Source organism: Scylla paramamosain, chromosome 16 (genome assembly GCF_035594125.1).
Source record: "Scylla paramamosain isolate STU-SP2022 chromosome 16, ASM3559412v1, whole genome shotgun sequence".
NCBI lineage: Eukaryota > Metazoa > Arthropoda > Malacostraca > Decapoda > Portunidae > Scylla > Scylla paramamosain.
In genome coordinates, this window is record NC_087166.1 from 203,921 (window position 1) to 230,797 (window position 26,877).

The window sequence follows — 26,877 nt, forward strand, 5'->3', positions numbered from 1 at the left end:
GAAACAAAGTAGCTAGTAAATTTTAATCTTAGCAAATACCTTTTTCATTTTCGTGACAGACACTTCAGTTGTTTTTCTTACAAGCCGCTTCTTCCAGTATTCGTAGGAGTGTTCTGGGTGGCCCGAAAGCCATTTGCTGACATCCACTCCAACCTTGAAAGACAAAACAATAATACTATCTTGGTGATGACTATGAGAAGCAAGAAATTTTACAGACACTTTATTCGCACTTCATAATGTAAGCTAATATCATCCTTGTATACAGATATATGACATGCAAAATTATTCTAATTAGTTTTATCAAGACCAATAAATGAGTACCTTTGAGCCTCCAAGGTATGATGCCATGAAGTCTGCCACCGAAGCTGTGGTAGTTCCTGGAACAGTTGTGTTTGAAGTGGCTGAGGTGGTGGGAGTTTTGTCTCGGCTCTTTCGTGGTGGAGGTGGGGTTGGGGGTCTCATGACCCCCTGGAGGATACGCAGGCATGGAAGAGTAATGTGCTCCATCACAGTGGGGGAAGCATTGGATCCACCAGCCATCAAGAACAGCTGAACCACACACCTATCAAGATAAAGGAATATTATAAAACAAAATACCATGTAGAACAATATAACTATACCATTTGATGCTATGATTTCAAGTTCATTCCAGAAAGTTTATAAAGTGGAAGTCAATAAAGTTATTGCTATGTTGGAGTGGGTTTTCTTTCATATTTAAAACAACAATATATATATATATATATATATATATATATATATATATATATATATATATATATATATATATATATATATATATATATATATATATATATAATATATATATATATATATATATATATATTATTTTATTTATTTACTTTTTTTTTCTTCCATACCAAGAAACCAACCCACAGACTGGTGTTGATGATCAGTGTTTGATGAAGTGTAAATGATGAAATGTCTTCATTAGCTGTCCACAATTTTTTCTTTTCTTTTTGTCAAAATTAGGCACTACATTGTGAGACATGATTTCATTACCATGTTCATGGTGCACATGCTGCAACTCATACAGGTCATCCTTACTTACATCCAACACAAGGCTGGTGATAGCACAAAACAAAAAAAATTACAAGGGAGACAACAACATAGCAAGGAAATACTGTTTAGCTGAAAATTAAATCTGTTCATTTGATAAGGCATGGTATTTTATAAAGCTTCCCAAAAGACTTTGTGGTATTAACTGTTTATACCCTACAGGGTTGGGAACACCTTGAGGATTAAACACTGGAAGGGAGCAAGACAATATGAGCACTAAAATACAATGAACTGCAAAGCTAACCTGAGTCTGTATTCCCAGCAGGAATCCTCCTTCTGAGCTGAGGCTGCCAAGAGTCCCATTTCATGTCTCACAGTGGCAGCAAGATCAGGAGAGCTCACGTGCGAGCGTAAAGCAATACTTATTTTCTCCATAATAAGTTGGTTCAACTCCTGCGTGGCTGACAAGTCATCTTTGGTCAGGAGGCACAGTAGCTGGCGAACCTCACTTCGAACCTGGACACAAAGTTTTGACACTAATGAAAAACTTAGTTTTTCAAATTTGAATTTCCTTGATTATTCCTACTCTAGAAATGTACTAGAGCAAGGAAGAAATGCAAGAAAACTGACATAAAGAGTATAAAAAGGAGGAAGAAATATGTGATAAAAGAGATAAAGAGTGGATGAGGTTTGAAAAATAACCGAGGGAGAAGTGTATGGAACAAGGAAAACAATAAATTAGAAAGAAATTCAGCATGAATGAGAACAAGGAATAAATGTGAGCAGTAAAGGAAACAAGGTAAAAGATGTTGATAGATGTATGTTTAAAAAAAATAATTAGATGAATTATAAACCATATTTCCTTGAGTATAGGTTGAGTTCTTAATGGCAAATATTTAGGCAAAAGACAGGGAGCCGACCTACACATATGGATCAGATTTCTTAGGTTAAAAATACAGGAATCCAAATGTAATATGAAGAGACAGTAGTAATCCTTGGCTTTGGAAATAAAATGTTTACTTACTATGACCTGTAAACAAGACAAATCTTTACCAATTACTTAGTAATGAAGTGATGTATTGTGCCTCTAGCAGATAAAGTTTACAAATTTATAACAGACAACTTTATATTGTGGTTTCATTGGTCCTTGTTGAAATGTTGAACACAAGCTCTTCTGAAACATTATCTTTTGAGCCAGACAAAACCTGCTGATTTCAAAAACATATACACATTAAGGTATTTCCAAGAAATTAATTAGTTTACAGATTGCAATGAAAAAGATTCTTGAAAACAAAAAAGGGAAGACATCTACTCTTATTTAACTGTGAATCTTCTATCACATTATGAGTGTATTTCCAGTCGGTGACTAGCACAATAAATATAATGTAGAGATAACAGTACCTGCACAGTACCCCGACGGAGGTTGTACTCCATAAGGTTGTGGATGAGACCATGTTGACACAGTGCAGCCCTCAGTGCAGGGTTGGTAGCTAATGCTCTCAGCAGAGTAATGCAGTGTTCCGTAGCAGCAGCAGCACACCCATAACAACGACCCCCAATCACAGCACCCTCTTCTAGGGTGTTGTGGACAATGCCAGCACGACTTAATGGGGACACTACAGCCTTCTTTCCTCCCTCCTTTTGTGATCGATCAAAGTTCACCAGCTCCCGGCGGGATGCTTGAACTCGCTATGCAAGAGAAAACTATAGATTATTGCATGTTTTTTAAGAGGATCATTTGTGTTTAAACCAAAACTTTAGGAGAGAAATAGATGACAGAAAAATGTCCTTTACATGGAAATTTCAACAAAGTTACCTTATCTTCAGTGGCTGTGAAATTTTCATGAAAACTGAGATGAATATTCAAGTTATTTTCTAGATCTTGTCTTGGTACAAGAGCATGAGGGATGTAAAATAAATCTTACTACATGCACCTAACAGAAAAAAAAAGTTACAAGACACCTCCATTCATTGCACCAGTTAGCACTTGACACATACACACACACACTTCCTACATAGTTCTCATACTGTTCAAATTCATCAAATGCATAAACAGACAATGAAGTCATACCTGTATGACTTTAGATAAGTCATCAAATGAGTTCTTGCAGTCTCCACAGTACTTCTGAGCAAGTTGCTGGATTGTCCTGTTGACCTGAGTGCCTCCTGAGGTGCCTTCATCTCCACTGCGTGTGGCTCCTTGTTCACTGATGCGCACCACCAGCAGCTGAGAATATAAATTATTTGACTCTTGGATTAATTTGCACATATGAAATATTTGTACAAGTGACATGTACTGTCAATGATACTTCATATTAGTCTTTTACAATATTAAGTGGTGATTTTAACTCACTACAACACAATGGTACAATCACGCTCTAACAATATTCTTAAAAGATAGAAGAATATGCTCATCTGTCATATACATACCTCCAGTGTAGGTTTGTATCCCTGAAGCTGCTTGTAATATCGATCTGCTTTCTCAAGTAAAGTGTTGATACTCAATACTGCCTTCTTGCGGTCATCTTCATTCTCAATAGGATCCACTGCACAGCATGGTCGGCACTGTAGTGTGTAGTCAAATTTGGCATACTTGCAATAGCCACATGCATTGCAGAGGAATGGATCTTTCTCATCATAGTTTATGGCTCTGGAGAGAGAGAGAGAGAGAGAGAGAGAGAGAGAGAGAGAGAGAGAGAGAGAGAGAGAGAGAGAGAGAGAGAGAGAGAGAGAGAGAGAGAGAGAGAGAGAGAGAGAAAAGTAAGTTCCTGGAGACATTCTGATGCCAGAAGGTAAGATATCATTATATTACAATACCTAACACTGCCAATACACTATGCGTTATCAAATATGACTGAATTTGCACGTGAACATAAAGCACCTATATTTCACATGTCAATTTTGGGGGAGAGAAAACAAGGAACAAGGTTCTTTCATAGCAAGCACTCTCTCCTACCACACCTGACTGCCCCACAGCACTTTTCATCTCCCTTACTGCTGTCTGCACCTCTTCCTTCGTTATACTTGCCTCATTTAACTCCCCTAGTACATTAACTCAAATATCTCTTCCAAATGTCCCACTCTCAGTTTCTCTCTCCTCTTCCGCATTCAGCAGTTTCTCAAAATACTCTGCCTTCCTCCTTCCCACCTCATCCTGCCTAACCAACATCCTACATCCCCTGCTTTCACCTGTTCCTCACTATCAGATGGTCTTTACCTAACTCTCTTCACTTCTTTCCAGAACATTTTCTTATTCACTTGAACATTGCTAACGTCCTCCCTTTAGCATCATGTATATCCTGTTTTCTGCTTTCTTTGTGCCTCTCATATGACATTCCATCTTTACTTCACCCAAATCAGCCTAAACATTGAACTGTGTTCAATCTCTCATCTGGTAATATTGGTGCATTAGATGCATTCTCCCCCCACCTAAACATTGGATGACTTACCTGCACTTGTGACACTGATACACATTCTCTCCACAGTTAGCGCACACTCCAGGAGATGCTGGCACTGCTGCAGAACACCGTGGACACTGCAAAGTCTCCGTTGAGGCCTGAAGTAGTTCAAAGATATAAAATATTTTCTCTCTTAAATGTATGCAAATAAAATCACTATGTGAGCAGAAATATAATCTGACCCCTCCCCCTTTCCTGCAGGACAGTAGTAATCTGTGGCATATATACTGCATTACTGCAAGATAGCATATGGGATGTAAATCAAAATAATCTACATGCTGGTTAGTGTAAAACCTCACAAAACAGTATATTTAAATTTTTAAGTCATGTTTAATCAGTATTCCATAAGTGTTCAAAGAAGTTAATTTCTCCCACAAGTTTATAAGAATTTCCCACAAAAGGGCAAAACTGGATAAGCATGAGAACTGATCTTGTAGAGAAGTCAGAGATACTTCTATGGATGCCAACTCTGACTTTGACTTAAAGTAACCAACAACTTGCCTACTTTGCTCAGATTTGGACTTCATACCAATGATTTTTTTCTTTTATATATATATATATATATATATATATATATATATATATATATATATATATATATATATATATATATATATATATATAGAGAGAGAGAGAGAGAGAGAGAGAGAGAGAGAGAGAGAGAGAGAGAGAGAGAGAGAGAGAGAGAGAGAGAGAGAGAGAGAGAGAGAGAGAGAGAGAGAGAGAGAGAGAGAGAGAGAGAGAGAGAGAGAGAGAGAGAGAGAGTAAAAATAAATAAATATCATACCTGAAGGTTCTCGTAGAAGTCTGTGTACTCAAACATAAGATTACAAGCAATAATTGGCAATGGGAAGTCTATCTTGACCTCAATTTGCCCAGCAGACAATGTCACCTTCTTGGCACGATGCCACATAGCTGTAACAAATTTACATTATTGTAATTTGCATGATTATATTTAACTCTTTTTAAAATAATCATAAGGTGATGGCAAATCTATATACACATGCATCATATATCTATAAGGAATTGATACACAGAATACCTGAATTACTTACAAGGTTTATTCTTGAGTTCCACCACAGCTTGCACTGAACGGTTGTTGTAAAAGACGTTGAGAGTGCGAACCATTTTCGTGCGCTTGAGGTCAGCAATGCGAAGAGTAAGTCGGCTGATCATGTGGCTCCCGACTAACTTCACCAGCTGAGTTGTTGTGGTGAAACGAGAATCCACCTGGAACCCATCAAACTTGTCACACCATCCATTTATAACCTCTTTAAATGCTGGAATGTTTAACAATCTAAAGTGCCTACATTAAACAAATGAATGAACTCAATCTGAGGATTCTGCATAAAGTATCTTTAATCACTTAAGTCCTTTGCTGTAATTTCTGTAACTGATCCAGGAGTTAGAAAAGTGTTTTATCTTATAAATAATTAACTGATTTGTCAATCCTTAAAAATTCCTAATTTCAAAACAAAGTGAATGCCATCAGGATCAAGATTAATATTATAACTGCCATCATAATTTTAATTTGTATACATTTACCCACACATGATTTTCCTCTGCGCAATATTAACCAACAAAAGGGGAATATGTAAGCTTTTCAGCTATTGTCAGGCCCTAAGAGGATGCTTCTGAAGAAAATGAGGCATCAGAGAGAGATGGATTGCTGGATATATACAAATGATTAAATGAATACAGATCACAAATATGAATAGACAAGCTTAGTGAAGGCCTTTGTTCTGTAATATAATCATACAGCTTAATGATGGTGATGATGATGATGATGATGCAGAAATTATAATGAAAGACCTTATGATAACTACCTTTACAGTTGACAGCTTGACACTGGAGAAAGGCACCTCAGGATTGTTACACACTAGACAAGGCTCAGACTCCAAATAATATCCATCAAACTCCACAAGTGAAGCCAAAGAATTGTACAGGTTGGCATTAGGATGGTTGGCCAAGAGCTGGGACTGAGTACGCAGAACTGTTACTGCACGGTTAATGTATTCAATAACCTGAAAAAGAATAGTTTTTACAAGTCTGTTTTTTCTTCTGTATATATATATGGTGGCATGAGAGAGAGAGAGAGAGAGAGAGAGAGAGAGAGAGAGAGAGAGAGAGAGAGAGAGAGAGAGAGAGAGAGAGAGAGAGAGAGAGAGAGAGAGAGAGAGAGAGAGAGAGAGAGAGAGTGTTAAACTGAGCTTGAAATTAATGTAATATGGTTCTTTTCTGTTTTTGGCATCACACACACATAAACAACCTGAGACGTGAACTGTGTAATAGTTATGTGGATTTCTTAGGCAACAGTAATTTTCATTACCAACATAATAGATTTTGTATTTTGAATTTTATTTAGTATTTTTAAATTTTCATTCTTATAAATAATAATTTCATTTAATTTTTAATATTTCCATTATTCAATTATGAAATTTTATGGTAGTGGCAGCTGAAGTACCATAAACAGTGTGGTTACATTTATCCTTTCCTTACATTGTCCACAAGCCTAGATTAATTTTCCTCATTCTGTCCTAACTTGATTGTAAAAATGACTGCCAATAACCATTACCTTCTTTTCACAATGCTGTGTCTTAAGAGAGAAGTATCCCAAGAGATCCACAAATTGTGCTGCTTTACGTCCATAGGCTGGGAGGTGAGGCCACAAGGACCACATAAGAGTGAGGAGGGTGTCTTGATCCCGTGGTGGGGAGTGTCGGTATAGAGCCAACACTAGGGAATGTGCCTGCCACCGCACACCCGTTGAATTAGACTCCAGAAGGAAGGTGCACACAAACTGACTGATCCGATTCCGGTCCAAGTATCTGAAGAAAGGTGGTAGAGTACATGATGGAGTTATTTTATGGTGCTTAACTCCACATGATGGTGTACTAAAAAAATTCAATATTACAATACATAGTAAACATAGAATATGGTGGCTAATTTTGGTGAATTCTGATCAGGGCTAAAAGAGGGGTACAACAGCATTAGTTAATAACCATGCACAAATACACTGCTTTCTACAATATACAGACTATCTAATAAATGTTTTCAATTCAGGTTTTTACATAAACATTCAAACCCAAATTCTTTTAATAGTTTGTAAGCTGAGATATAGAAGGACACACATAAATAGTACGGCAAGACTAAAAGGACTCAGAGTGAAGAATTTGTAAAGATAGTGTATGTGAGTGAAACTGAAGATCCTTATAGGAGAGCAACACCACAATGAAAGTGAAAGATAGGGTAAAGGAGTACATTTGTGAATGAAATGTTATTACAGACCATGAGCTTGAACAAGCAAGAAGGGACAAGATAGGGAGAGGTGGAGGTTTTACTTTCATGGTTATCCCTTTGGGAGGTGTTCCCTAAGGGAGTGGGGCATCAAAGTGAGATAGACTTTTTAAGTTGTCTAGCTTTTTTCTCTCTTCTTTATTTCAGTACAGATAACTTAGATTTCTGTATTTTCTTTATGATAGAATGTCTAAGCAAGTCTAAATCTGGTGCAAATTTCTGGATACTCAAGGTTATGGTAAAATAGTTTGGCTGCTGTTCATAAACTTCAGTCTTGCACTCTCACTCTCACAAGTTCCAGTACTCCATGTTCCAATTTAATTATTCTCCTTAACTAGCTACCTATCTATACCAGGTTAGGAATCCCACACAAGATATCCCACACAAGGCACCACACACTCATACACATATTGTTCACACTCTTAGCCATGTAGACACCTGGGGGAAAGGGATGGGCCCTTTGACCACTCTACTACACCCCTGGAGTTTAGCTATTGCACAGCTGGCCACATATATCCATAACAAAGCATAAAAGCATACAATAGTTTACCCCTCCCCTTTCATAATTAGGCTGTTCCCTACCCTGCACCTACTTGAATCCTGAGACTACAACAGATGCAGGATACTTTGGACAAGCACAAACAAAGCACCACACACTCACACATCATTCACACTCTTAGCTCCAGTGGAAAGGGATAGCCTTGTGGCCCACTGTACTATACCCAAGGGGTCCAGGCACAGCACAGCTGGCCACATCCATAGCAAGGAACAAAGACAAGGAAAAACACTTTCATCTAGTTACATAAAACAATGTGCTTACCTGTTAATCTGAGCTACCAGAGCAGCACAATGGGCTTCCTCCCCACGGGTCTCTCCTTCACTATCCTCACTGGAGGCCCTTTTGCTGCCACTCTGCAAGGTAATGAGTATTATTCCCTTTCAAGAAACTAGACCAACAGCTAAATACTATAGTATTAGATAGTAAAACAGTATAACAATATTCTGAGCCAAATGTATATTACATAAATATGTATACAAAATTAGTTTACAAGAACTATTATAAATCTGTGAAGGGAATGACATATCAGGTTGTGTAACTATATCGCTCATGAAAACAAGGAAATTAAAACCACTATAACCTTGGAGCTATCAGAATTCTTTGAGGAGGGACAGAGGGCTGCCTGAAGAAGTTGGAGGACTGTTGGAGCAACACCTTCCTCTAGGAGGCAAGACACCTCCATCAGGAAACCCAGGACACTCTCATCCTTTAAGCAGTACCTGTAGCATTATGACAGTTTTTAGATGAACCATTCAGGAAAACACATCAACATTATGATGAAAAATAATCTAGAATGAATTAACTTATTTGAATAAAAGAACTTCACACATGATAATCCCTATTCAAATGGATTTCACTGTTATTAAATAACCTTTGCCACCTTTATTACATACAATTAAAGAATTAAAAGACTGGGCCTTTACTTATAAACAAGCAATACATAAAGCAGAGATATCCATTACAGAAACCCACTTTTGCCAGTTTGGTGTGCGTGATGAAGCTATATCAACACAGGACTTGAGGTGCTCAATCAGCTGAATAAGAGAGTCATAGGGAAGGCTGATGGGAATGAGGGATGCACTGCCAGAAAAGCTGAACCCTCCCTGTGCACACAACACCTTCACATCCTGCAAGAGAAACAGACATTAGAATCCCCTTGTTACAGACAAGTTTGCTATTATTAGAGCAAAGTACGGAAAGGGTGGCAGATTAAATTAATTAAGAGTAGCAGGGGAAATCATTTTCACTCACAATAAACATCTACCAACATGGGAAATCCTCTCCACTTATCTACATGATCTGTTAAAACAGTACATCACCTTATTTTCTTCTCAGGGACTTTTGAGCAAAGAGGTGCAAGGAGTGGAAGAGACTTTTCTGTATATGTATGATTTTTTTTAACTGGACAAGTTAGTTTAACTGGACAAGTTCATGCATTTTCACCATACATGTAATGATGGAACGCACTGAGCAATATTGCAGTTAAATTTTGCCAAAAGCTTGGTGATACTTGACACAAAAATTCATAAGCCAAATCTGCACACTCACACCCACCTAACATGATATAAATCCAAATACCTTATGTCTAGCCAGATGCTTATAGGTCTAGCAAAAAACACTTCATCACAAAATTGCTCAGTATCAAAATGACCAATTTAAACACTTTTACATTTTCAAACATGAAGATTCTCCAGATACAAAAGAATACTTTTCTAAGTTAAGTACCTTCATACACTCACCTTTATGTGATAGTCAAGGGCATGCATGTCCCTCATCTGACGATATCTGTCCTTGTGACCACAAATGAACAGCAATAACTTGCGCACCTGTCTGCGCACCACAGGGGTTTGCTGGGTCATCATGTACTCACACAAATAGTGGGACCAGGCTGGTTCAAACTGTCCTCCTTCTCCAAGTTTCTTCATCTTTGAAGGTAAATAAAATAAATTAATATGGAATCCAAGCAGTAAAAGAAGTCCTATTTGAGAGTGACCGAATTAGCTTGTGTATATGTTTATCTCACTGTGTACAAGATGTGTCAAGTTCATGTTGACCTCTTTCATTATTTAGTTTTATTAATTGACGTAGATGAAAAATCACAACAAGTAATTCCATTTGCAAGTAGTACAATAATACCAATGGGTATGTTAACCCTTATGCTCAGTGAAGCCAAAATAAATAGTCCAACCAACACACTACATAAGGCCAGAATACTGGTCCAGTTCAACTCTCCCAGTCATCACTGAGCCTGATGTTTCTTTTGATCTGAGCCCACAAGGCATGCATCCAGCCCTACTACTGGCTTATCACTTCCACCATCTGATGCAGCCAACCAATCACAAGACTGCTTATAATTATTCAATAGACAACAGTGTCACGGCCACAACAGTGCGTTCTTACCTAATTGTTCTTTACAGGATTGAGTCAAGTTCATAATGAGATGCATATAGAAAATAATAAATAAACTGAATGTCAAGATAAGGAAGGTGAGTCACATAAAATAATCATTACTCAACTCCAATGACCGTAATACAAGTGATATTTGAATTTAAATTCAGGGGAAGATACATAAACAACCATTAGCTCATACCTGATATGGTAACCTGAGGACCATTTCAGTCAGCAGGTGTGGGAAAGCAGCAAACACATCATGGGCATGGCCTTTCACATACTGGCGCAGGAAGAAGGGTGACATGTCTGGAGGCACTGTGAGAGGCCGAGGCTTCAGTAAGCCGGCACCAATAACAGTCCCACTCTGTTCCTTAGATGAGGCTCTCCAATACTCCAGCAGAGCCTTCAACAGAGCCAAGCAGTGATCCATGGCTCCTGAACGCACCAGGCAACTGGCTGTGGCTTGGGGTATAACACTGGAGCTCTCATTACTGGGTCTAGCTCCTGATTTGCTGCGAGACATCATTACACCTGCAAAGGAGTTGTAAATAGATAATTTTTCTAATAATAATATCTCTTCATATTTTTAGAGCCCAAAAAAGCAGCTTGACAACCAGCAACATAACTCAATGAACCTTGCAAGTCTAGTCCTATACTGCCAATATCCTTTCCTAAGACTAGTCCTATACTGCCAATATCCTTTCCTAAGAGTATCTCAATACTTTTTTCATCTACCTTTTAACTTTATCTTCTACTTGAAGGTCTTCAACTTACATTACAGTATCATCCTTTCTCTTTAAGTACAAAACCAACACATTCTACCCATTCTTATTATTTCCCTGATGGCCTCAATCACATAAACTTTGCATAAACCCACAGGATGGTAAGATTATTGGCCTTCTATTCCTACACCTAATACACACACACATGGAAGCAGGAATGAGGTGCTTCTGGATGCAAATATGAATATTAACAATGTAAATACCTTGTCTTAGTTATACCATATACTGTTTTAAGGGGGATGAGAGCCTGTCATGTAATAGGAAGATGGTTCTTTAAAATGTAGTTATTCCCCTAACATATGAAAAGCAATTTTATAATAAGAGTAATTAAAATGGTAATTAATTTTTCATTGGTGAAATATCCTAATAAAGTAGGGTTAACTGTATCATAACAAAATCTTGCAAACTTTTGTTGTAACAATCATGATGATGAACAAATGTACATTCTTACTTAGAAGCCTCATGACCACCAGCTGGACCTCCCTGCTTGGTGTGCGCTCTGACACAGTGTTCAGGTCAATGCTTCCCATGTTGAGTTGTGTCACCAAAGCAGAAAGAACTGCATCTAGACTGGCCCGGTCTCTTGTGTCATTGCCATCAAGGTCAGAGGTGAGCATCAATAAGACCTACAAAATCAACACATTTTAATTCAATATATTGTATTTACAATGTGCTATATGGCTCATGCTCCAACTATATTTTTATTTAACATGTGAGCAACCACCACAAATGTACAGATTGCTTCTCATTAATAAGAAAATAATTTTCTACCTGGAAGAAAGGAATGGCAGTGACACCACCCACTGAGGCCAAGGAAGGAATACGTTGGATAAGGGCATCCAAGAGGGCTAGTCGTAAGGTGTGAAGACCAACGCCTCCTTCTGGTAATTCTTCTTCTATCAATTCACCCTGAAGGAGAAAGATATCACAAATTTTAACAAATTTTTCCATCATTATATAATTATAATTCATGGAAATGGTACTATATATATATATATATATATATATATATATATATATATATATATATATATATATATATATATATATATATGAAATATCTATCTGCCTCTCTTTATAACAGACTTAAGCCTCTTGTCCCTAGGTCACATACAGTTATATCATGGCTTAATACAAGATCCAGTGCAGCAGCAATGCATTACGTATACTGCATGTTACAGATAATTTTTGGTGGCCTACTTTTTTAATATTCTCTTTTTATAATAAATCTTTTAATTAACATTTACTCATTAGCTCTTTCATTGTTCCAATCATATATAATGCACCTCAACCACCTCAGAGAAAGAAAGAGAGAGAGAGAGAGAGAGAGAGAGAGAGAGAGAGAGAGAGAGAGAGAGAGAGAGAGAGAGAGAGAGAGAGAGAGAGAGAGAGAGAGAGAGAGAGAGAGGAAGGGGGTCAAACTTTTTAGTACACTTGGCTACTTCCAAAACACAAAGAGACTCTCCTTTTGCTCACATAACTCTTAACCATTTCTCAATACAAACCAATACTTGATTGTCTCACCTGCATAGTAGAAGGTAGAGCTGCTGCTCCTTCTCGTAGTGTTGTTGATGTTGACTCATGGCCTGTGTCACCATAGGCTGAACTGCGCCCAGACACATTATGCTCACCACCAAGACTCTCAACAACAGAGCCTCCAGACTCACTCCCAGCACTTCCAGCCTTAAGCAAGACAAAAAAAAAAAAAAAAAAAAACTAAATGAACAGGTACTTAAAGGAATCTTAAGTAATACATATATATTTCAAGTTCAGACCAAAAATACTATAAAAATATCTAAAAAAATCTCATAAAAAGTGATTGATATGTCATTGCCAATTATCATTTTCTGGTAGTTTTGTTTTATCCTCACTCTAATTTCCAGAAGATATTGTCTGTGCAGTTGTTTCTCCTTAATACAGAGTGCAAAGCACACAAATGATTATCATATATGGAACTTAAAATAATTATCACATATGAAACCTCAACCACCTGAAAACACCCTTAAAAAAAAAAAAAAAAAAAAAAAAAAAAAAAAAAAAAAAAAAAGCCTTATTTACACAGTACAATGAAATTACTAAAATTCTTTTCACTTTCTTGTATGTGTGTTGCAATGAACTGCTTCCTTTGGAGATTGCCACAACAGAAATATTCTCAAGAAAGCTTCTCCGTGTCCTCCATGTGTGATACAGAAACATACTTGCATGGGCTAAAAGAGGTCTCCCTTCTACTGTATGTGTGATTCATATTCAGCTCATAATAATGTAACTGAACTAGCTTCCTCCATTCATTCTCTATGCATACCAGAACATCTCAGTGGACTTTGTATCCAATGCACACCATCCGCTAACAAAGCCCACTCTTCCATACACATCATCTCATATACTCTGTAATCTTACACAGTTTCCAAGACCACAGCCATTCTGAGGCTGGACATGTCACACATCCACTTACATGTTCAGCAGGTGATGCCCTTAGATTGGACCCATCTGTGGCTGCAGTAGAGCCATCTCCATCATCATCATCTGAACCATTGGCTGAGGCTGTTGTATCTGAGTAGTGGCCATTCTCTTGACCATCTGCACCCTCACCATCCACACCATCTGCTTCCTCTCCACCATCCTGCACAAAGGTAAAAAAATAATCTATGATATCTTGCACTAACTTAAGAATTTACTATGGATACGTTTTTCAATTTGATAAATGGTCAATAAACACAGCCTATGTTGCTGACAGGATACAAGCTTTCATGCAAATGCACAATGTCACCAAGTAAGAGTATGATCTTTGAAGGACACACCCTTGAAATTTCTCCCAAGCTCTTCAACATTTGACTAGTCAGAATCACATACCCATTAGTATTGTATTTCATGAAATAGCCAGACCTTAGGCCTCAGGATAAGATAATGCAAAGAAAATTATGAAAATATGCATACACAAACATTTTCCTTCATGCATAATCTTTCACTCACACACACACACACACACACACAGTTTGGAAATATTAAAGCCACCTCCACCTCCCATTACCTGATGAGCTTCCTTGAATTCATCCACAGCCACCTGGACAAGCAAAACACCTCTCTAGCTGTTACTTTTGTGGACTTCAAAAAAGCCTTTGATCTTGTTGATCACACTGTTGTCATCAGCAAGGTAATAAGTCTGGGTCTCCCTCCTAACCTGGTAGTGTGGCTAGCCGACTTCCTCAAAGGGAAGCGTCAGGCCGTTCACTATCAGGACTCTGTCTCTAACTTCCAACAGCTGACATGTGGGGTCCCCCAGGGGACCAAGATGGGTCCACTATGCTTCCTCCTCCTCATTAATGATGCCCTCACTGACACCCCCATTGCTGGAAATATGTGGATGACTGCACTGTGGGTGTCCCAGTCTCCAACAAGGACCCGGACTACTCTCCACTGCAAGCAATTCTGGAGTGACTGCAGACATGGACGGAGGAGAGCAAGATGACCATCAACCACAGCAAAACTGTGGTGATGCATTTCTGTACCTCCTCTGTACCAGTGCCCCCTCCCCAGCTCACAGTGGGCCCTCATCCCCTCCAGGTGGTCTGACGTGCCAAGCTTCTCGGAGTCACGGTGGACGACCAGCTGACCTGGAAGCAGCATGTCGCCAGCACCGTAATATCCGCTACCTACAAGCTGTAAATGCTGTGCAGACTCAGGTCGCTGGGTACGCCGAGAGATGAGTTAAGGGGGGGTGTACCTCACCTTCATTCTCCTCAAACTCATGTATGTCTCCCCAGTGTGGTCCTCCTTCCTCACACACACTCAACAGCTACAGCTGGAGAGCGTGCAGAAAGGGGCATGCAGGGTCATTCTTGGCCCTGCCTACACCACCCATGATGAAGCCCTGACCACCCTGAGTCTGTCCAGACTATCCACCAGGCACCGAGAGGCTCTGGAGAAGTTTGAAAGGGGACTGCTGCATCATCCACGTCTCAGACACATGCTGGCACCTGACACGCCTCGCCTGGTCCGTGCCACCAGACACCACAACAAGATAACGTCCCTAAAGGCGCCGCACACGGACCGATACAGACTCAGCGTGATTCCCACCATGGTGCGAGCCATTAATCAATAGTATTTCCCTTCTAGATTAGACTAAGCTTTAGGATTAATGTTAAGTATTTCCCCACCCCCTCTGTACATTTTCAGTTTGTTAACTGCCTGAATAATAAACCACTTTTTATTATTATTATTATTATTACACACACACACACACACACACACATCAACCAGCACAGAGAGAGTCTAACCTGTTGTACCTCTTGTGGATTTGCCTGGGCATTGCCTCCTGGCATTCCTCCACCAGCCAGCACTTGAAGGCTGTGTAGCACTTGTCCACTTAACCCTTGTAGACGGTGCAGCCCTGGCAGGCCACCCACCAAGCCCTGCAGACCTGGATGAAGGTTGCCAAGTTCAGCTGGAGCTTGGCCTGGTTCCTCATGCAAAGAAAGAGCAATAGCCAGCTCCATCATAGCATCATCGTCATCAGCTGGTAGATCCAACATGCCTCCCATAAGAACTCCACGTAAATTAAGGCCACCTGCTCCGCCACCACCACCCAACATTCCCAGAGCCTCCAGACCTTCGCCACCTCCACCTGCAAAGAAAGAAATAATTTCTGAAAACTAATAGTTTGGAAATTTTGTCACAAAGATTACATGGCATGATGTAACCTACACATAGAATAAAGAACATCATGAGAAAAAGGTAAATATAAACAAGGCTATGCCTTCTTTTACATAGCATGCATGCACTTCATACACTTCCTGTAGCAAATTTTGTAATTTGTGTATAAAAACAATGGATGTAAAGGCTACTAGACTCACCTGGTTCAGCAATAGGATCAGGTGCTTCAGCTCCTTCAAAAGGTGGTTCAACCAAAGCAGCTCCACCTGCTTCCTGTGGAGCTGCTGCTGGCTTCTCAGACTCCTCCACTCCAACACCTGCAACAAACTTGTTAGTGAGGCAATTCACTCTATATCTGTTTGGGCTTCACTTTCTAAAAGCAATTAGTAGAAATAAAATATAAAAAAGATTATGATAAAATCGTGCACAATCTACCTGGTGTAGAGCAACGTGGAGGGCTGGGGATGAATACTTTGCGTCTCTTGTGACGTGGTCTCAACACCCTGATTAGGGCTTGCTTGGCTCCAAAACTAACAGCTGTGTCAGTGCACAGCAAAAGTTCTGTGTAAAGACGCACAGCAAGAGGAACAGCTGAGAGAGAGCAGACTGTGTAGGCATGGATGATTTCCACAACTGCCTGAACTGTTGCTTCTATGTATGTCAATCCTGTAAAATAGTATGCTGATAAGGAACAATGTTAACAAAAAAATTTACACTTCAATATTAACCATCTTTTTATATGTAAAGAAAGTTGATCAGTAATTAATATATATAGAATACTTTGCACATACACACATACATACATACATACACAGCAAAGCAGAATGATTGGCATTCCATTTCCACAGGACCATACACATACAGAATTTCAGGAATGGCTTATGCTGTTTAACAAATCCTCAGACACCAAGGCTTTGTACATGTCTCACCTGGCTGGCACATGGGAGTAAGGAAGAGATTGGTGGGCTTGGCATGGTGCAGAGCCCAGAACACACTCATCAGCTGAGCCAAGAAATGATTATCGTCACAGCTCACATCATTGCCATTGCTGTCACCTCCCTCAAGGGTGGCTTCAGAGTCAGAAGTAGTGTCAGAGGTCTTGCTTAGAGTGGAGTCTCCATCACTCTTCCTGGAAACATCTCCCTCTGCTTTGGGTCCAGGTGAGGAAGCAATCACTTCAAGCTTTCTCATATCCTCCTCTGAGTGAACAGCTGATAAGTCTACAGCAGCCACTTTTTCAGTGTATCTACAACAATAAAGTTATACTTGAGACATGAGGAACAAGATGTTATTTTCATATTTCCTTAATAATCTTTAAAGACAACTAAAAACAATGCACACAAAAGACCAATATAAAAGAGCAATTGGTGGGCTTGGCATGGTGCAGAGCCCAGAAGACACTCATCAGCTGAGCCAAGAAATGATTATTGTCACAATATATATATATATATATATATATATATATATACTGAAGACAAATCAAAGGGTGTAAAGGTCTTGCAAGAGACATTAAGAACTAGATTATCTCAAACAAAATTGGCCTTTGTCAATGCATTTATGGTTCCATCTTTATTTAAAATTGGTATGTGATGAATTTTTCCTTCAAACACTGGTAATGTGAAATCAGCCTCACTTGACAAGGTTGTGGGGCCGAGCCACAGCAACATTCCTGGCTGTGACCACGAGACGGTGGTATGCTTCACAGTCAAGCTGGTGAGGGTCTGTCACATGGCGGAGGTTACTTAGGGCTTCTACCACACTGGTGAGCTGTGCTTCATCCTTATGATTGTGGTAAGCCACTCGGCTCTGATGCAGGGATGCAAGTAATGTCCGGGTGTGATGCTGGAAGGAGACCAAAATTCAACTAAATTCACCAAAACAGCCAATAAAAGAATTATACTCTATTATTACCTACTACTAATAATACTAATGAAAGTAACAATGCTCTGCATTGTTACAGTAATGCTCTGCACTACCAACAGACATGCTACTACAACACACTTCATTCAATTTAGCTGCAGCCTTGCACCAAACATTTCCTACTTAAGGCATCTTCCACATACGATATGTCCATACAAACATTAAACAACCATAGAGACATTACACCCCCCCCCTGTCTCACTCCTGCACCTACACTGAAACTCTCTAAGCTTTCCTTCCACCTTCATATAAGTCCTTATTTCCCTATATGCCGTATCTGTCCATGTATGGAGTATGCTTCACATGTCTGGGGGTGTTCCACTCATACTGCTCTTCTAGACAGGGTAGAATCAAAAGCTTTTTGTCTCATCAACTCCTCTCCTCTAACTGACTGTCTTCAGCCTTTCACCACCGCAATGTTGCATATCTAGCTGTCTTCTACCGCTATTTTCATGCTAACTGCTCTTCTGATCTTGCTAACTGCATGCCTCCCCTCCTCCTGCGGCCTCGCTGCACAAGACTTTCTTCTTTCTCTCACCCCTATTCTGTCCACCTCTCTAATACAAGAGTTAACCAGTATTCTCAGTCATTCATCCCTTTTTCTGGTAAACTCTGGAACTCCCTGCCTGCTTCTGTATTTCCACCTTCCTATGACTTAGATTCTTTCAAGAGGGAGGTTTCAAGACACTTATTCATCAATTTTTGACCACTGCTTTGACCCTTTTATGGGACTGGCATTTCAGTGGGCATATTTTTTTACTGGATTTTTGTTGCCCTTGTCCAGTGTCCTTCCTACATAAAAAAATAAATAAATAAATAAAAAAATAAAAAATAAAAGTAATTTTCTTGCAACAACTGCTTTCCTATGGTATAAATTTTAGGAACATTCCAAAGTGTTGTCTTATCATCTCCTATCCTTGCTATGCTATGCCCTTACCTGCACTGTGGGAGGGAGAGGTAAGTTAAGCAATCTGGTGGCCAGGTTCAGGGCTCCAGCTCGAGCTACAATCTTTTCTGCTGGTGTAGCTACAAAGCAGCCATCAAGTGTCTCAAGAGCAGCAGAAACCAGACGATCCACAGCAGTAAGAGGCAAAGGTGCTGATGAGGCTCCACCCAAAGTAGATGATTCACTGCCAGTGCCTGATGACCCAGTGGCTCCTGTACCACTCACAGTGGCAGAAAAGTCTTCAGGTTCTTCTGGCCACCCAAAGTCTTCCTTAGTTTTTCCATATCTAGGATAATAATTGAAGTAGATGATATAAATGTCTGACCTTCCAACTATTTTCTCCCTAAAAATATCATTACATGTTAATCAAGCACAGCAATAATTTTTTCAATAGAAATTCTACTTACATTTTAACAAAATCCACCATTGTTACATTTGATGGATCAGTTGAAGGACCAAAAGTAATCACAATGCGCTTGTCAGCTTGCAGTGACTCTTCTCTTGTCAAAGGAATATCAAACCACCGGCTACGAGTAGCAGTGATGGAAACACTCCGACCAAATACCTGAAAACAAATTCCAGAATTATGAACTTGGCTGAAAAAGACTGTGAATAACTAATGTGTGTGTGTGTGTGTGTGTGTTGTACATTGCTACAAGGTCTTTGACACATCACAAAATAAATGATTAACAAAAAAATACAAGGCGATGAGCAACAGGGATGTCTGATTTCTGGGCTATAAATTAAATAAAACTACTAGAAATGTACTATGTTACTGTTCAAGGGGAAGTTGGAACTTTCCTGTGGATGGTATACATTCACCTGTTTTTGATTAACCTCCATTTCATTTAGCAAGTAAAAGCATATTAAGAAAATCTTGTGTCAGGTCTCACCTCTAAATATGTGGGCATTTTCTGGGTATCCACTGCACCAACTGAAACCCTCAGACCACATATGACAAGAGTGGAGTCATTGTTGGTTACTTCCAGTTGGAAACCTCCTGGCTTGGTGGAAGCCACATACATGCCTGATGAATGGAGAAAAATTATCATGCTGATAGTTGAAAATACATCTTAACCCCTTCGTTACCGATGAAGTACCATAGTACTTCATGTGAATTTTCGGCTGCCGAACCGATGAAGTACGTGCGAACTTCATCGGTTATTAATGATAGCCAGGGCTCCATATTTCTCGGTTTGTATGGTTTTAATTTACGACAGTGACAAATTGACTAATTGGCACCTTGTGTTTCAAGGACGTTGGGCGGTGGTGGCGGGGGTGGTGATGTGAATTGCCGCCACCCCTCAGTGTGATTTGACAGTGACACGCGTTGCGTCATGGCGTCTTTGTTTTCCTCCAGCAGTGATTCCGAGAGTTATACCACTTTTGACGATGACTTGCAAGGATCAGACGATATTCCAACACAATCAGAAGGCCTCGCAAGTGATTCATTAACATTAACTACCTACACGAAATTATGAGAAGCGCTCGAAAAACTCGGTCCGGGGGAAGGGGGGTTGGTTTGCGTCGGGATCATGGAGTCGGTAACGAAGGGGTTAAGCATTTTGAATGACTCAAAAAAAAAATAAATAAAATAAAATAAATAAATAAATAAATAAATAAATAAATAAATAAATAAGCAACAAATAAATAAGTAAAAGAAATAAAATAAAAGAAATAAAAAACAAATAAATAATATAAATTTAATATCAAAGCACAAAACATGTAAGATAATGCATTTATAGCAATAACTTTGTTAAATGAAAACTTCTAAGTAGCATTTACTCTTAAATATATGTATGAATACACACCTTGGCTGTTGAGTCTATTCTTCAGCTGCTGAACATTGTACACTTGTAGCAGATCATTTCCTCCATACTCAATATCATTCATCATAGAGCAGTGCTCAAAGAAATCCACTGGAAATACAACTGAACCTGGAAAATGTAAGAGATCTTTAGAACCATAAAATATTTTCTGCCATGTCTGGGAAAAAATTTTAATAGCATTACAATCATCAACATCCATGCTGTCTGAAGAGCACATTAGGTGTATTCTGTGCTCTTAGCAGTGATTAAAATTTTTGTTCTTTACAGTGACATATCAAGTCTTGCTGCTGAGTAGTTGTCTGACAGTGTGTCTCTAATCATATGGTATATTACATCATCTCACCAAGTGTGTCTCAATGGGCTATTGAGAAGACACGTGTGTCATCTGGGAATGCAAGTGTCTACATATCAGGCCGGCAATCCCACCCACCTGCTGCACACAACCCACAACTGGACTTTTGAGACAATGCCACTCTTCCACACATTATCCACTCCAAGGTCTTTCATTACATTCCACTCATTCCCAATCTTTTTCTTGGAACTCTATCTTCTTTCTCCTTCTTTACCAACTCACTCACTTTTAAAACTCACTTTGCCTTATCCCTTGTCAATAACACTAAAAAAGGATAAATTTTCTAAACTTATTTGAAACATTCTGAAAAAGAATTAATAATTCTATTCAGTTTTAGTCAAGAACAATGCTAATTTGTTCTTAGCACAATTAAGATATATGATGATTATTTGAACAGTTTAAAGTAACTGGAAACAAATATTTAAAAAATACATAACTCTTTTATTTACTAGAAAAACACTCACTTGATAATGAGAGCGATCCTCAGTTGTTGAGACATGACAAGATATTACTACATTTTTTTTTTACTCTTGGCACTTGTGGTGATGGTCACTTACACTTGAGTTAGACATTCATAACTGCATTTATAAAATTAATTTCTATAATTCTACTTTAATCATGGTATACTAATTTATTGTATGTTATATATAATACAATCACAATAAAACAAAACAAATAACACACATCTACATACATATTGAAATACATGACTGCAACCTCACCTACAGCCTTGCCTAAAATGTTGCTAAAGAATTTAACTTTCTGAAAACTGTGACAATACTTCAATACTGAGAGAGAGAGAGAGAGAGAGAGAGAGAGAGAGAGAGAGAGAGAGAGAGAGAGAGAGAGAGAGAGAGAGAGAGAGAGAGAGAGAGAGAGAGATTATAAGGTTTATAAAAGTGGACATACAATGCTTCAAGTTACCTGATGGTCGGCCCAGTTTGGGGACTTTCTTTTTCCTTGATGGACGAAGTGTTGATATGGCACTGATAACTTGCATCTGTGGGGACAGCCAGAAGTCTGTGCGAATAAAAGCTAATTAAAAGTTTGCAAAGAACATTGTAATTTATAATGCAACTTCTCTCTCATGAGGAAAAATATACACAAACACACTAGAATTTAAGAAGAAAATGGAAACTGCAAGTTGACAGCAGAGCTATAGGTGGTCATCCCTAGATATAAAATGTTCTTTATCAACTCATTATCCCAATCCATAAATTTATTGAATCTTCTTTAAAAGATCCCTCTTAACACTTAACAACCTGAATATTGAGTTTATTCCAGTCATCTACCATTCTATCTCAGAATAAATTTCTTTTATCTCTTTTCTTATATCTACATAGCAGGCCAGCAATCCCACAGAAGATGGTCCATGTTATTTTCTTTATTTATCTTTATTCTTTCAGATTAAAATCATAAAGTGCTGGTCTTTTTTCCACCTCTGTAAGCAACATTTGTCAATATTCCCACTCATGGAAGGGAGTACTTGACGCTGTGGCAGACAGGACAAGACAGCGTGAAAGCAGTGGGAGGCAGGCTGGCAGCCACCAATTGTGGCTTGTGTGTTGCTGCCATTTAAAAGAACAATTTAAATTGCAGGCCACTGTGGCTGGCCACAGTGATGTGGTTGGAAAAATGGCTCCTCCTGCCATGTTTCACCATTTTTTTGTGGCTGTCACGAAAAAGTTGCCCATATGAATGGAGCCATATAGATCTGTGTCTTCTATACTTGACCATTTTTTTTTGTGGTGGCCATAGACCACAAAATGTAGCTTGTGTGAATGCAGCCTTAACACACCAGTCACCCATCTTAATACTCTACATGGAATACTTTGCATCTGGCTTGTATTTAATTTATTAGCAAAATATTCACAGAACTATCAGCATTAATCTCTCCTGATCTCACCCTTTCATCTCCTCCATAATCCACACTCCATTACCCTTTGCCCTGATCTTGCCTCACCCATCTCAGCTTCACCTGGCTTCCCAACCACATCCAAAGACCTCGCTACCTACCTGACCTGGCCATAATTCCCTCACTACACCTCCAGACCTCTCACCTTCCCCTTGCCTACTGCCAGTTAACTATCTGGAAGTACCTTCTTAATCATTCAAAACTCACCATCTTAAAGTCAGATGCTCTATTTCTGTTCAAGCTTCTGGACAATCCTTCTCATTTTAGATTGAACCTAATTTTATAACAATCACAATTATCTTATTGTGTAAGATCTGTCTGCCTGTTTCCTCTATAATAACAAAAGAGAGATTCTTAAACCTGACACTTGCCTGTTGTCTGAGAATTAGCATTGTATATTCTTAAGGAGCCATCTTCACAAAGTAGGATGAGAGTGGTCTTGGCCTCATGGCTGGGGGCCCAAGAATGCCTCAGAGCCACCAGATCAGTCATTTTGCTCTTGGCAGGCAGCACACGGATTTCTTGTACAAGTATCTGATCTGGCTTTACCATCAGAATCACTGGATTGTTACCTATAAAAATATCCATTTGTTAGTCTTGGATTCCTCCAATTTACTCTACAAAAACATTAAATGTAAATACACTAGTCTGATACCATCAACCTTGTTTGTATAAAATGTGGTTAAATTTAAATGTCAATAAAACAATGCTATATATCCCATAATACACAAACAAATTCATTACCCACATTACAACCAGAAATATATTTGAAATACAATATAGGTAAGTAAACTCAAAATTGCCTTCAGTCACAATACTACTTACTGGATTGTGTGAGGCAAGTAATGAGTCCTGGATGACCAGTGACTTCTCCCCACTGACACAAGGGTTGAGGTGCCATTTTGCTCCCACTGCTTCCACTACTGCTGCTGCTGCTACTGCTGCTGCTGCTACTGCTGCTGCTGCTGCTACTACTGCTGCCACCACCACCTCCTGTTCCATTTCCTCCCTTGACACTTACAATGAACAGTTTGTCTACTTTCTCATTATCATCTGTAAGCAAAAATTTTGTATTATCAATTATTTTGAAGAACACCCGCATTTTTCATTTGTCTCATATTTATAGAAATTAAGTCCCAAATGGATCACTATTTATGTTGCAAAATAGACATGGATTGTGTGACATCTCTAAACATCTCAAAAGTAGTCACTTGGTTCCAGAAACATTGATGCACAACCTGTCACTGGGGAGCAAATTGAACTGTGTCTAAGATAAGACGCAAATCCTCAATAAAATAGAGATACTAATCATGGGATGTTAAAGCAATCAATCATGAATGAGGAGACTTAAGACAGTGTATGCGTAACTATCAGAAACTGTATTGAACTCTTAAGGGGCGCAACTGGACGAGTTTACCTTAAAAAATTAGTTTTCGGTATCTCTCTATATTCTCTTAGATTCAGGCAAGGTGTTTCTAGGGAAAAGTTTAAATGCCATCAACAGATTAATTTAAAGGGCTTCATGAACATTTAAAGGGCACTTGGTGAGTGCACTGGCCTTTTAAATATCCTCTTTTACTAGTGTTGATGTTCTAGGCCTCATGAAAGCTACAAATATGGGGTTTTTGCAGTTTTATTTTTGTGGCCTCTTACACCTGGCAGCCTAAAGGCAGGCAGCGGGCAGATGGACTGGCTGTCAAGGTCACACAGTCAGGTTGACCACTGATGGCCTCTAACTACTGTGTCAAGCAAAAAGACATAAGGTAAGTTTCTTCATAGATTAGCTCATTGAAAAAAAGGCTTATAACTCAAAAACCACTGACTTCTGGAGAAACAACACTTCAACCAAAAATAATGTACATTCAGAACTCCATTAAGTGTAAATATTTCAGCTTGATTGGGTAAGAAATAACCGAGATGACATTTTTGCCAGCTGCACCCCTTAAGGGCATTAAGATAAATAATATAAATTTACTGAAGTTCATTATGATGAAATGCATTTCACAGATATGAAAATGGTAAATATCTGCAAGGAAGCTAAGTAAGCATCCTACATATTAAAATGAATACACACACACACACACACACACATATATATATATATATATATATATATATATATATATATATATATATATATATATATATATATATATATATATATATATATATATATATATATATATATATAGATAGATAGATATAGATATAAACAAAGTACACAATAACTTACTTATAGACACGAGAGGGGCAAGGAAACTTTTGCCATGAGAATAACTGAAGCACAACAACTGAAGTGTGTGGGAGTAGTAGACTGACACCCCTCCTCCACCAATCTGTCCGTTACAATCCTGAAAAGGAGACAAAACAATTTATTCAGTTCTCATAAGAACAAAAGCATATGAGCCAAAGAAGAAAGAACTATGAAGGATTTCTAACAGTGAAAAGAAAAAAAAAAAAAAAAGATTCTGTAAAAAGCTTGAAAGATGCAAGTAGAAAAATACAAGAGAATGAGGAGAGGTAAGACAAAATTGCATTAACAATTGGAGGTACAGGGTAACCAGATAATAATTAATAACATTTAGCTATAGGAGACTGGAAAAAGAAAACCCTGAATGACTTTCAAACACTTAGTGACTCTCAGAGCAGCTTACTTTTAGATCATGATGGTGAACTTGTAGAACATTTGTCACATAGAATGGACCATGCTGTGCTGAACTCTCTTCACTCAACACCTGTGTGTAGATGTATCCAGAAGATGCCATAGCTACTAGGTAGCAGCTATTATCCTGCAACAGAAATGCAATAATTATTACTCAAGACTTTCCCATGGTAATCAATGGATGGGTTAATCAAGTAATAGCATTATTCCTGAATGAAATTTTAAAGATATGCTTTACCTGAGTACAAACAAAGCAGGCATCCTTGATCTTTCCTGAAGGAAGAAGGAAGAAATACTGTGGGGAGAGTGAGTCTGCACTGAGATCATATATCTTAACAAACTCAGCTGTGATAAGGGCCAGTTGGGTCTGTTGTCCAGGCAACCAAACAGCTTTGATGATGTAATTGCCTGATTCCAGCTGAGGGTGAAGCACGAGGTGGTCTGACACACTGCCTGCACTGGCAAAGGTCAGTACATGGCAGTCCTGTCATAAAAAAAAATTATACATGAGAAAAAATAATGTGTAAAATATAACGATTTGTTAAAACTTTTCAGTTTCAACACAACAGTTTATTGTGCAATGTCATAATTGTTTCTACTGACCTTCAAACCACAAACTGCAAGATAGTCGTCATTAGCTGGATTAGCAGTGATGGACAGCACAGTGAATGGCACTGGGGCTGAGGACAGGCGAGTTAGGGTCAGCTTTCTTTTGGCAGAGTCATGCTGCTTGAGGAGTGAGGAAAGTTGCAACACAGTAATTTTTCCTTTTTCATGGGACACTGCTAGATGCTGTCTTTTTCCTCCTGGAGAGGCCAGACAGCACATGGCCACACGGCGGACCATGTAGGCAGACACCAGTTGGCGGATGGTCTGTCCTTGCTCCCCTGAATAGTTGAGGCGCACATTCTCAAAGGCACCTTCTTGTGATCCTAAGGTTGGCAGCATCAAGCTCTCAGTTGGCTCAACAGGCTGAAATTACAATTTGGATCAATGACAGTAAAAAAGTTACATTACAAGAGTGGTAAACTTTGTACTCTAAACCTCACAAGATTATAACTCTCAATTTTGGGCTTGTGGAACTCATACCATAACAGTG

The 26,877-nt window shown here is 38.8% G+C and overlaps 1 protein-coding gene across 4 annotated transcripts in view; it reads right to left on the reverse strand.

Moving 5' to 3' along the window:
• The window catches only part of LOC135107854 (E3 ubiquitin-protein ligase UBR4-like), a 66,138-nt gene that overhangs the window by 13,776 nt on the left and 25,485 nt on the right, over positions 1 to 26,877 (reverse strand). For 2 of the 4 annotated variants that reach the window (XM_064018149.1, XM_064018152.1), the window contains exons 33-68: positions 26,382 to 26,750; positions 26,017 to 26,262; positions 25,771 to 25,905; positions 25,350 to 25,467; positions 23,942 to 24,169; positions 23,488 to 23,688; positions 22,111 to 22,221; positions 20,832 to 20,957; positions 19,914 to 20,047; positions 19,428 to 19,585; positions 19,012 to 19,306; positions 17,788 to 17,996; positions 17,084 to 17,400; positions 16,590 to 16,820; positions 16,355 to 16,471; positions 15,779 to 16,125; positions 13,957 to 14,124; positions 13,029 to 13,187; positions 12,276 to 12,413; positions 11,956 to 12,130; positions 10,922 to 11,253; positions 10,071 to 10,256; positions 9,304 to 9,458; positions 8,912 to 9,050; positions 8,593 to 8,684; positions 7,051 to 7,303; positions 6,302 to 6,499; positions 5,531 to 5,705; positions 5,263 to 5,390; positions 4,467 to 4,573; positions 3,448 to 3,667; positions 3,089 to 3,244; positions 2,419 to 2,706; positions 1,322 to 1,533; positions 322 to 562; positions 40 to 153 (exon numbers count right to left, since the gene is read on the reverse strand). In XM_064018149.1, the coding sequence (XP_063874219.1) occupies positions 40 to 153; positions 322 to 562; positions 1,322 to 1,533; positions 2,419 to 2,706; positions 3,089 to 3,244; positions 3,448 to 3,667; positions 4,467 to 4,573; positions 5,263 to 5,390; positions 5,531 to 5,705; positions 6,302 to 6,499; positions 7,051 to 7,303; positions 8,593 to 8,684; positions 8,912 to 9,050; positions 9,304 to 9,458; positions 10,071 to 10,256; positions 10,922 to 11,253; positions 11,956 to 12,130; positions 12,276 to 12,413; positions 13,029 to 13,187; positions 13,957 to 14,124; positions 15,779 to 16,125; positions 16,355 to 16,471; positions 16,590 to 16,820; positions 17,084 to 17,400; positions 17,788 to 17,996; positions 19,012 to 19,306; positions 19,428 to 19,585; positions 19,914 to 20,047; positions 20,832 to 20,957; positions 22,111 to 22,221; positions 23,488 to 23,688; positions 23,942 to 24,169; positions 25,350 to 25,467; positions 25,771 to 25,905; positions 26,017 to 26,262; positions 26,382 to 26,750 (6,978 nt within the window). The remainder of the gene's footprint in view (positions 1 to 39; positions 154 to 321; positions 563 to 1,321; positions 1,534 to 2,418; positions 2,707 to 3,088; positions 3,245 to 3,447; positions 3,668 to 4,466; positions 4,574 to 5,262; positions 5,391 to 5,530; positions 5,706 to 6,301; positions 6,500 to 7,050; positions 7,304 to 8,592; positions 8,685 to 8,911; positions 9,051 to 9,303; positions 9,459 to 10,070; positions 10,257 to 10,921; positions 11,254 to 11,955; positions 12,131 to 12,275; positions 12,414 to 13,028; positions 13,188 to 13,956; positions 14,125 to 15,778; positions 16,126 to 16,354; positions 16,472 to 16,589; positions 16,821 to 17,083; positions 17,401 to 17,787; positions 17,997 to 19,011; positions 19,307 to 19,427; positions 19,586 to 19,913; positions 20,048 to 20,831; positions 20,958 to 22,110; positions 22,222 to 23,487; positions 23,689 to 23,941; positions 24,170 to 25,349; positions 25,468 to 25,770; positions 25,906 to 26,016; positions 26,263 to 26,381; positions 26,751 to 26,877) is intronic. The other 2 variants (XM_064018150.1, XM_064018151.1) reach the window with 2 other exon arrangements.